An 11,738-nucleotide genomic window follows, 5' to 3' on the forward strand; every position below is an offset into this window, starting at 1 on the left:
TTTCCCTGTTCTCAACTTCTCTTGCTGCTTCTTCCACCAACGTGATCAGCTGACTCAACTCCCATAATGTATGAATCCCCCTTACATGTTTACTGCAGGGGAAGTGCAGATCCTAATGGGCAAGTAATCGGCACCAAGTAAGTCATAACAGATAAAAGTACACAAATGAATATAAGAACTCCGATTGAAGAAAGGAACCAAGTAATCTTTCATTGTTACAGCTTTTATTTATCCATGCAGAATTTCACAAAGATTGACATTTAATTGAATTAAAGTAGAGCTACTTTCCTGGCAGCTGGGCTAGGCTACCGTCTTCTAAAGTATAAAGTCAACGTAAAAATACGCAGTATAAAGAGTCTGAAGAAGGGACAAGACACGAAACGTCACCTATCCATGTTCTTCAGAAATGCTGCCTGTCCTGCTGAGTTGCACCAGCATTTGGTGTCTTTGTTTGGTAAACCGGCATCTGCAGTTCCTTGTTACTGCCACCTTCGACATTGTACTCCTGAGGATTTTCAACGTATCCAGAAAAATAATTTAGTCCAATCATGTGAATTCCGTTACGATCCTTAGAGCACAGTCCACCGAAAAATCGGCATTAATTATCAAAGAGTTTGAAATTCAGTAGCTGTGGGCGTCCACGTTGTCATTTGAACATTGTAAGTGTGTGCACAAGGTGAGGGTTGTAAATAGAGTTGAAACTGTCCAGATAGAGAGCTGACTATTGAGCATGTTTGTTTAGGTCTGAGGGATGTGGGGAATGTGCACGGGGACTGCATGAATGAGTGAATGGATGAATGATACTTGATGGCCACAAGTACCTATCTAGGGTAGGGTACCTAGGTACAGTGAAATGCTTTGTTTTGCACACAACCTAGGCAGTACACGAGTGTCCCCACTTATCTGTCACCGACAAATTTTCAAAGCCCCAACAACCTTATCTGCTGCCCCTCATGTGGGATGAACATGCTGAAGCACCCCAGTTCCATTTGTTCCAGTAGAAAGAACACAGTACAGAACATGTGCCTGTCAAAAGCAGCGCCCGGCGCTTGTCTATCGCCCGTGATTGTTAATTCCAATTCAACCCAGATAATTGCTCTCAATGATAACTTAATTAAAAGTCTTTCGCATTGCTATTGATTTTCAGACTGTGTAACTGTGACCCTCTGCACTGGAACATTGGAGTTCATTGCCACCACGCAGTCGCAGGTTGACATAGATGGTAGAAAGCTGCTTAATGCTGTAATCTTTCAGCGTCTTTTCATCTTCAAGTGGCTGAGATTGAAAGGTCAAGTAGTACTGACTTGGTTGGAGGTGCTCCAGAGATTCAATTTTATTTTTTAAACTTGAAACCTTGTCGTTTGGTGAAACCTGAATTGTCAGATTACGCCCATTGTAATTGACCAATATATCCATTGTGTTTAGCGTGAGTAGCTGGATCGTTGCATCAAAGAAGATGCTGAAATCCAACAAGGTTTTGCCATCATCCAAAATGGTGCCATTGAATGTCAGGCGTTGCTGGGAGACTGGAATGGTCCATTCTTGCTGAATGTTGCGTTTGACTTCAGAGACCTTGTAATAAATGTTGGCCTTTAATTGTAACGATTTACCAACCAGGCTGGTCACAGTGATTTTAAATGTCTTCACTGGCTGTGGATCACAAGCAAACATGGCAATAAATAAAATGTAGTTCCTTGTCATTTTGCACAAGACACATAACAAGAGAGTGAGATGGTGGACACCCATTCTTTTAGGGGTCATCGGGTGCACTTTGAACACGAGATTTATTCTTTGGAGCGCTAGGAGGATGAGGGGAGATCTTGCAGACGTGCACAAAATCATGAGAGGAATAGATTGGGTAGATGCACAGAATAGGAGCCAAACTAAACGGCACCTTTCCGCCTGGATTGATCAGGGAACAATGGTAATGGATGTGGCCTCAATTCACCATTCATTAAAAGCCCAGACCATTGAATATAGTCATAGAGTCATACAGCATGGAAATAGGCCCTTCAGCCCAACTTGTCCATGCCGACCAAAATGCCCCATCTACGCTAGTCCCACCTGCCTGTGTTTGGCCCATATTCCTCTAAACCTTTCCTATCCATTCAATTCTCCAAATGTCTTTTAAATGTTGTGATCGTACCTGCCTCAACTCCTCCTCCGGCAAAGACCATAGACAGTCTACAATGGGGTGGAGGTGGGGAGAGTACTCTAGCTTATGGGAGGACTGTCCACAAGCCTGATAACAGAGGGGAAGAAGCTGCTCGTGAGTGTGGTGGTGCGCGCTTTCAACCTTCTGTATCTTCTGCCTGAGGGGAACAGGGAGAAGAAGGAATGACCGGGGTGGGACAAGTCTTTCATTACGTTGACTGCTTTTCCGAGGAAGGGCAAAGTGCAGGTGGAGTCAATGGTGGGAGGTCTGGTCCTTACAGTGTGGCAGTGGTGAAGTATAAAGGTATCTCGTCACCCCCTCAGCAAAACACCATCATTCCTTTAAACCATTTTACCTGGACATCCCAAGCTTGGACGTTATTGACACAAGGCATTCTTAGACATTTCCTGGCTTCATTCTGCATCACATTCCAACCATCTGATGAAGCCACGTTTCCAGTTGGATCGGCTGGGTCAAGAATTAATGCTCTGAAAAATAAATTAAATAACAACACTTAACTTTGAGCCGGTGTTTGCTGACAAAATGACAGTGAATGCCATGGTATTTGTTATTATTGCATATCAATCCTGTAATGACATAGGATTATCTCGTGATTCTGTGCAGAAATTTGTATTTCAATTAAGGATGGCACGGTGGCGCAGCTGGTAGTGCTGCTGCCTCACAGCGCCAGTAACCCAGGTTCCATCCTGACCTCGGATGCTGCCTGAGGGGACTTTGCACACTCTCTCCGTGACCACGTGGGTTTCCTCCGGGTGCTCTGGTTTCCACCCACTTTCCTAAGTCGTGCGGGATGTCGGTTAATTGGCCTCTATAAAATATTGCCGCAAATGTGCAGGGAGTGGATGTGAAAGTGGGATAACAGAACTAGTGTGAAAAAGGGAATTGATGGTCAGTGTCGACCAGGTGGGCCTAAGGGCCTGTTTCCATGCTGTATCTCTAGACATCTATATACTAAAACCCTCGTTTGTTTGTTCCGGAACTACAGCCAAAACGGTACACGATAGCGCGACAATTTTAGGCCTACCTTACTCACCGTCATCCCTTTGGTGGTAATGGAAGAAGTTTAATTGAAATTGGTGTTATATTTTTTAAGTTATTCACATTATAAAGTTTAAATCTATCTCCTAGGGAAGGAAAGGGAGAGATGGGGGGGGGGAGGGAGGGAGGATAAGGGGGCTTGAGGGCGATTGAGGGGAGGGGGAAGGGGGAGGAGCGGGTAAGTCGAGGAGCACCTGTAATTGGAATAGCCCACAGTGTCTTACCGATTGCCATGGAGCTTCTTGGTTAAAAAGTCGGCCAAGGTTGGATTTTTGACATCATAGTAATCTGTCCAGTAGATGCAGACATCCTGATAGCGGCAGATCAAGTCCAGGACCGTACGGAACCCTTGGGCAGTATCAAATCTCTCCTGATGATTACCTTGTTCCCAGGCATAGATGGTCATTAGCTCCACCGCATATTTTGCTGGGAGTCGCGCTCCACCTCTCAACTCTGATTTCCGTGGCTTGACATGCTGGAGAAAATTAGTGACAAATCTTAATAAGCAAATATTATGGAATATGGAACTGCACAGCACTGGAATGTCTGTGCTATAATGATAAGACCAATTCTTATCTGACTGCACATAATCCTATCCCTCCATTCCCTGCGTATCCATGTCTCTTAAATGCCACCATGGTTCATAAGTTCTAGAGTCAGTCTTACTCTAGGCCCTTCGACCCAATTTGTCCATACTGGCCAATATGTCCCATCTGCCCCAGTCCCACCTGCCTGCGTTTGATTCATATCCCTCTACACCTGTCATACCCATCTACCTATCTAAATGTTTCTTAAATGGTGTAATAGTCCCTGCCTCAACTACCCCCTCTCGGGGCAGAATTAGGCCATTCGGCCCATCAGGTCTACTCTGCCATTCAATTATGGCTGATCTATTTTTCCCTCTCAACCCCATTCTCCTGCCTTCGCCCCATAACCCCTCACACACTTACTGATAAAGAATCGGTCAATTGTATTTGGCTCCACCACCACCCCCGGCAGTGTAAAAAAAAATGCCGCGCAAATGTCCTTCAAACAATGCCCCTCTCACCAAAATGCAAGTGTCTAAGAAGGTGGAAACTGAGACATTGAAGCAAGCGCTCATTTTAGTTTTGGACCAACATCTACTGCAGAGGTTGAGTAGGCTGGGTCTCTATTCCTTGGAGTGCAGGAGGATGAGGGGTGATTTTATAGAGGTTTATAAAATCATGAGAGGAATAGATGCACAGAATCTCTTGCCCAGACTAGGGGAATCGATGACCAGAGGACATAGGTTCAAGGTGAAGGGGAAAAGATTTAATAGGCATCTGTGGGGTAACATTTTCACACAAAGAGTGGTTGGGTGTATGGAAGAAGCTGCCAGAGGAGGTAGTTGACAATGGGACTATCCCAGCGTTTAAGAAACAGTTAGACAGGTACATGGATAGGATAGGTTTGGAGGGATGTGGACCAAGCGCAGGCAGGTGGGACTGTAGCTGGGACATGTTGGCCAGTGTGGGCAAGTTAGGCCGAAGGTCTGTTTCCACGCTGTATCACTCTGTGACTCTATCCTCCCGTGGTGTCAGTGATTAACAATGATCCTGTTCTCACGTCACTCACCTCCTTGTACCAATATTTCAGCAGGCGAATCAAGTCTTTAACTTTTGGCGGTTGCCGTTTCACAAATTCTCTCTGAAGTTCAGTGAAGCAGGGGGAGAATTCTCCATCCTTGATCGCATTTCCATTTACAAAATTGATTAATTCGAGATGCGCTGCACTGTAGTTGTGCTGTGGTGCTGGAAGAAATTCAATGATTAACGGGAGATGGTCAAAAGACAATTCTTTAACAAAAACTGTCCAATGAACTCATCCAAGACGAAGCAGGCCATGTACAGTCATAAGATCGTAAGTAATAGGAGCAGAAGTAGGCCATTTGGCCCATCAAGTCTACTCCGTCATTTAATCATTAGATCGTAAGGGAACCCATTCACTTTAAAACTAGGATTAAGAATTGGAAATATTTAATTTTAGGATTGTTTTGATACCCCTAAAAAGAATTTAATAATAAATTAGCCGGAAGTGTTTCCTTCTTGTCTCCAGGTTTCCTTCTTTCTTCTTTCTTTCTTTCTTTCCTTTTTTTATTTTTTATTTTATTATTTTTCTTTATCTTTTTCTTCTCCTTTTTCCTCTTTTTTCTAACTGGGGGGTGGGGGGGGAGGGGGGTTGTGGGTGGGGAGATAATACAGAACAATACAGGTATAATCGAATTTAAAATGTATAATTGAATTTATAATGTAGGTACCATCGCATACTATGAGTTCATACATGTATTTGTTTTGTTAAAATTTAAATAATTTTTTTTTTTTTAAAAGATCGTAAGTAATAGGAGCAGAATTAGGCCATTTGGCCCATCAAGTCTATTCCGTCATTTAATCATGGCTGATCTATCTCTCACTCCTAACCCATTCTCCTGCCTTCTCCCTATAACCCCTACAGTGTTGCATTTTAATCAGACTCAGGGTAGTATTTTGCCTTTGGAAAGTTGCCAAGCAACGTTCCAAGAGGTTATCTGTAAATTTAACCCAAGTTGCTGACTAAGTCGGTTTTACACATGGATGTCACACAAAGGTTCTGATGGTAAAACCAGCTGCCCTCTAACTTCTCCATCCATGGTTTTGAAGGGTATTTGTTCACTGCCAGTTAGCAATGATCTAGATTTAGGTTTAATCAGTAATATATAAAAGTACAATCAAGTCAAACTCATGTAAAATAGATGGAGCAAAGAGGAAGATAGAGTTCAGAACATAGTTTAGTTTTGAGATACAGTACAGAAACAGGCCTTTCGGCCCACCGAGTCCACACCGACCAACAATCCCTGCACACTAACACTATCCTATTAACACTAAGGACAATTTACAATTTTACCAAGCCAAATGGCCTACAAACCTGTACGTCTTTGGAATATGAGAGGAAACCGGAGCTCCCGTGGAAAACCCACGTGGGAGAACGTACAAACTCCATACAGACAGCACCCGTGGTCAGGATCGAACCTGGGTCTCTGGCGTTGTAAGGCAGCAACTCTAGTGCTGCTCCCACTCTCAGTATTCCAGTTTTCCACATTGTGGCCCATTAGTTCTCCAAAGTCCATAAAGGGGTAGAGGTGAATCGGACACCACCCCAGCTTACGGAAGAGCCGTTTGGAAGCCTGATAACAGAGAGGGATGAAGCCGTTGTGGAGTCTGGCGCTGCACGCTTTCAAGCTTCGGCACCTATTTGCCCGACAGGAACAGGGAGTTGGAATGACCGGGGTGGTTCCAGTCTTCGATGATGTCAGCTGTTCTTCTGAGACAGTATGAGGTGTAGATGAAGTCAATGGTGGTGTCTCTGGCCTACGTGGTGGAATAGGCTACATCTACAACTCCCTGCAGTTTATTGCGGTCTTGGGCAGAGCTGTTCCCAAACCAAGCTGTGGTGCAACCAATCAGTAGGCTTTTTATGGTGAATGATAGGATAATCTAATTCATGTTAAACATGAATCAGTTCATGTTGATGCATCAAATTATGAGAACTATGAGAACTATCAAATTATGAGAATTATGAGCAAAGCGGAGGAAGGGGGTGGCAGATTTCGGTCAGTGTGGATTCAGCCATAGCATCAGCTCAGTGTCTCAGTGGAGAGAGATGGCATATCGGAGATAATTGACTTCTGCTTGCAGCCTGAGATTTCCTCTGGAAGATGAACCTTCTGTGGTCATTAGATGCAAGGAGAATACCTCCTAATTGTCACCTAGTTTAGTTTAAAGATACTGCATGGAACAAGGACCTTCGGCCCACCGAGTCTATGCCGTTCACAATGGTTCTATGTTATCCCACTTTCTCAGTCACTCCCTACAAACTAGGAGCAACTACAGAGGCCAATTAACCTATAAACATGCACATTTTTGAGATGCGGGAGGAAAGCAGAACACCCGGGAAAACCGCACGTGGTCCAGGGAGAACGTGCAAACTCCATACCGATAGCACCCGAGGTCAGGATTGCACCCGGGTCTCTGGCACTATGAGGCAGCAGCTCTACCAGCTGTGCAAATCATTCTGCCTGGAAAGAAAAAATATATCATTTTGTAAAGTCTTCCAATCAAAAGTTAATTCCAGATGCCAAGGAACTGAACACCAGCAACAGCTTAACTAACAATGGGTCATTGGTTGGACCAAATCAAGCCAGCTTCACTCTTCCCATCTTTCAAGATGAACAATGAAGGCTGACAGAAGATTTAAATTTACATTTAAGATGCAAGAGCTGCCAGAGGGGATCATTGAGGCAGGCACTATCACATTAGTTGAAAGATATTTGGACAAGTACATGGATAGCAAAAGTTTAGAGGGATATGGGCCAAATGCAGGTTGGCGGGACGAGGGCCATCTTGGTCAGTGTGAGCCAGTTGGGCTGAAGGGCCTGTTTCCATGCTGCATGACTCTGTGTAATAATACTTTTAATTCTATGTCACATGAGATTGCTATAAATTCTTACTTAATGCGTCATAGGTTGGCAGAACATCAAATTCCACCCTCGCTGAACTCTTTGTCGATTGCAATATGAAGCTCAAAGATTTGGGTGGGATCTCGCTTTGACTTATCGTGATTTTGATATCATGAATCTCATATGCAAGACTTTTGGAGCACTTTTCCAGCATTTTCTGAATTTCGTCCAGAACGTTATGCCTGTTGTCTCTCTGATTCTTGAAACTTTTGAAGCAACTGAGGAAAATGACAAGATCTGCATCTGAACTATTTCTTAAAGCTGTTCCTTTCCCTGACGATCCACCCTGACAAAAAAAGAAAGGAAAATAAATCATATTTTAAAAAATATTTGCAAACTTACACATTCTGGGTAGATGATACAAAAAATGTGATTCCTTTCAATCTTCATCATAATTCAGAATTGTTTTATCGTTCTGTAGGAAGGAACTGCAGATGCTGGTTTACACCAAAGACAAGACACAAAAAGCTGGAGTAACTTAGCGGGTAACTTAGCATCTGTGCAGAAAATGGACAGGTGACGTTTCGGGTCGAGACCCTTCTTCGGACTGAGAGTCAGGGGAGAGGGAATCAAGAGATATGGAAAGGTACATAGAATAAATCAATGAATGGTATGCAAAAGGATGCTTTGGGAACAGAATTATCAACGGTGGAATTTTTCTCTACTACTTTCCCTATGAATTTTGTTCTTTTCCAGAAAATCTTGAGAGCAGTTCAACAATCACTCCTCAAAATTTCCCCAAGTAAAAATACTTTGCATCAAAGGCGATGATTGGCATCACCATCCAGCCTGGTCCTCACAGGAGGTACACATATGCCTTCTTATTTCAGTTTGGTTTAAAGATAACGCATGGACAACAGGCCCTTCGGCCCACCGATTCCATGTCGACCATCGTTCATACTAGTTCTATGTTATCCCACTTGCTCCCTCCACTTCCAACACACTAGTGGCAACTTAAAGAGGATGATTAACCTACAAAACCCGCACATCTTTGAGATGTGGGATGAAACCGGAGCAATCGGAGGAAACCCGGGTGGTTGCAGGGAGAACGTGCAAACTCCGCACAGACAGCACCCAAGGTCAAGATCGAACATGGGTCTCTGGCGCTATGTCTTGTCTTGTTGATACTGCACCAACCACCGCTGTTGGGCTATAAACGTGCAGTCCCTCATGCATGGAGTTTCAGATTCCTATGAGGCAGCAGCTCTGCCAGCTGCATCACTGTGCCGCCGACAAATGCAGACTTTCCAGGACGTGAAGAGGAGCGGGAACCCTTTGCAGAAAGCTGCACCCTGTCTAGATGATTGCAGTCCATTTTAACATGTTGGTGAGGTGCCGAGAACGAAGGGGCGGCCAGGTGGTGGAGGCAGTAGATATAGGAACGTCCGCCAGTCTTTTGTAATTTTGCCAGGGGCGAGGCGATACTTGTGTACTGTCTGGCTGTGGTCTGCTGCACGCTTTCACTGGGTTGTATGCAAATCAAGCATTTCACTGCACCATCTGACAATTAAATATTATTAAATGGTGGCCTTAAGCAGTGTGGCCCTGGCAGGCCCAGTGTTGGCGAGAGAAGGTGTGATCTCAAGAATACCATGGGGTGAACTATGGAACTGTTGTGGAGGGAGGAAGAGGGCAAGGGTGGAGGGAAGGGCGTGTTAGTAACAGTCACTTCAAATTGGAGAATGCAACGTTCATACCGCTGGGTTGATCCACACGGTGGGTAGGATGTTTAAACGGACAGGCTCCAGGCTGAAACTTGACTCAGGTTAGACACAAAATGCTGGAGTCACTCAGCAGGTCAGGCGGCACTTCTGGAGAAAAGGAATAGGTGACGTTTCGGGTCGAGACCCTTCTTTAGACACTGACTGACCCACTGAGTTACCCCTGTACTCTGTGTCTGTTTGTGGGAGGTACACGTGGATTGTTTTCTCTGCACTGTTGGAGATTGAGGGGGAGATCTGATCTCATAATTGTAATATACAATTACGAGAGACGTAGATAGGGCAGGTACTGAGAACCTTATCTCCAGTCTCAAGATGGGTCCCGACCTGAAACATCGCCTATCCGTGTCCTCCAGAGATGCTGCCTGACCCGATGAGTTATTCCACCACTTTGTTTGTTTGTAAAGGTCGGAGCTGGTTTAGCTATTTAAACAGTTATGTCAGAGGACGGGAAGATTCCAATTGTATCTACTTTGCTAATTTTCTAAACTATTTTATCTAACTTCATCAATTCTCCCGACATTGAAGGGTGTCAGAGGTTACAGGGAGAAGTCGGGACAATGGGGTTGAGAGGGAAAGATAGATCAGCCATGATGGGCCGAATGGCCTAATTCTACTCCTGAATCTTGTGACTCTTTCGCTAGGAAACGGATCAGAGTTACTCCAGCACTTTGTGTCTTTTTGTTTTGTAAACCAGCATCTGCAGTTCCCCATGCCCACAAAATACCACCAGAGCAGTCTCTACCAAATCCTCCACATTTTTGTAAGGATGTACCAACCGGCGTCAATAAAACACCCCTATTCACAAATTAATAATAATTTGAAAATAATCAATTAATTGTTGGTCAGCAGCGGTTAAAATCTAAGCGACTCACCTTCACGGCTCTGATCACATTAATGTTGGGTTGATTCATGAAACATTGGTTCTTTAAAAACTGGCAGATTCTGTGCACGGCTTCCTTCATGCCGACAGTAAACCCGCTCGGCTCCAAGTTTATTTTAATGAAGTCGTCCAGGTTCCTCGCATCTGTGCGGTACAGGGTTTCGCCGTTGTCCATGGTTGTTTCTCGCAGGCAGCAGCTTCTGGCTTCAACTCGGGCGCCGTGGGTTCTGAAGTCGCTGATGCTCCAAAAATGAACTCTCGATAAGATGTCAAGTATCTCTCCGGCACCGACCTCCTTATATTGCAGTCGCTGGCCCCTCCTTCAAAAGACTCCAAAAATATACACGTAAAGATAAACATATCTCAGTGCATCACAGTGTTAGACGCGCCCCTGATCTGGGCGTTCAGTTTCAGCTAATGGTCCACCACTGCAAACTGCAGCACGTCATCTTCCCGTGTTTGTGGAAAACCACAGACTTTCGGTTTCATTTACTCGTTGCTGTGAATTTCGATTTCTCCCCCCCCCTCCTTCCCCTTTCCACAATCAGACTGAAGAATGGTACTGACCTTAAACAAATAAAAAACACCACAAAGTACTGGAATAAAGCTCAGGCTAAGTGAGGTGACAAGTGTAACGGGGACATGGTTTTTTTTATATTAAAAAAAAATTCAATTATTAAAAATAATATTTACAATTAAAACATTATTTTACAATTAAAACAAAACAGAACCCACCACCATAATACAAGACAAACAAATATACTAAATAAACTACTATACAACTATGTTACACTCCTTGTCAAGGATGCATTCAACCCCCCACGGTGCCCAGCGGTCCCGGATCTCTTCCAGGGTGCCTGTGGACAGCGCGCAGTCCCTCTCCAACACCACCTGGGCGCGGATGCAACCCCAGGGCCCTCTTCCGCCTGACACCGTGAGTCGCGGATGGCCAGCTTGGCCAGGCCCAGGAGCAACCCAACCAGGACATCCTCGGCCCTCCCCTCTCCCCTACGCACAGGGTGTCGAAAGATGAGGATTGTGGGTGAAAAGTGCAGCCAAAGGGCAAAAGGCAAAGGGACATTTTGGCTGGTGTGGGGGAGTTGGGCCAAAGGGTCTGTTTCCACGCTGTATCACTCTATGACTCTAAGGTAGAATCTGGAGATCATGAATAGCTGGCATTTCGGGCGGGGATCTTTGTTCAGATGGGGTCTCCAGGTTCCCCTTTCTCGCAGCCAACAACGGACCATCGTAGGTTTTTGCATATCTTTCATTCATTTGTTCTACGTGCCTTCTGTATCTCTCGTTTCCCCCTCCCCTGACTCTTGGTCTGCAGAAGGGTCTTGACTGAAAACGTCACGTATTCCTTTTCTCCACAGATGCTGCCTGACAGGTGCTTAGTTCCCCCAG

General features: G+C 44.8%; 1 protein-coding gene across 1 annotated transcript; it reads right to left on the reverse strand.

Annotated features, from left to right (window-relative positions):
• Positions 1 to 224: 224 nt before the first annotated feature.
• LOC144606087 (2'-5'-oligoadenylate synthase 1-like) lies at positions 225 to 10,780 on the reverse strand. Its single transcript, XM_078421890.1, has 6 exons — positions 10,324 to 10,780; positions 7,719 to 8,013; positions 4,811 to 4,986; positions 3,439 to 3,689; positions 2,511 to 2,643; positions 225 to 1,650 (listed from the first exon to the last, which is right to left on the reverse strand). Exons 1-6 carry the CDS (start codon positions 10,504 to 10,506, stop codon positions 1,144 to 1,146), a joined length of 1,545 nt encoding a protein of 514 aa, XP_078278016.1. The 5' UTR covers positions 10,507 to 10,780; the 3' UTR covers positions 225 to 1,143.
• Positions 10,781 to 11,738: the final 958 nt, after the last annotated feature.

The sequence above is a fragment of the Rhinoraja longicauda genome, chromosome 25 (assembly GCF_053455715.1).
Source record: "Rhinoraja longicauda isolate Sanriku21f chromosome 25, sRhiLon1.1, whole genome shotgun sequence".
NCBI lineage: Eukaryota > Metazoa > Chordata > Chondrichthyes > Rajiformes > Arhynchobatidae > Rhinoraja > Rhinoraja longicauda.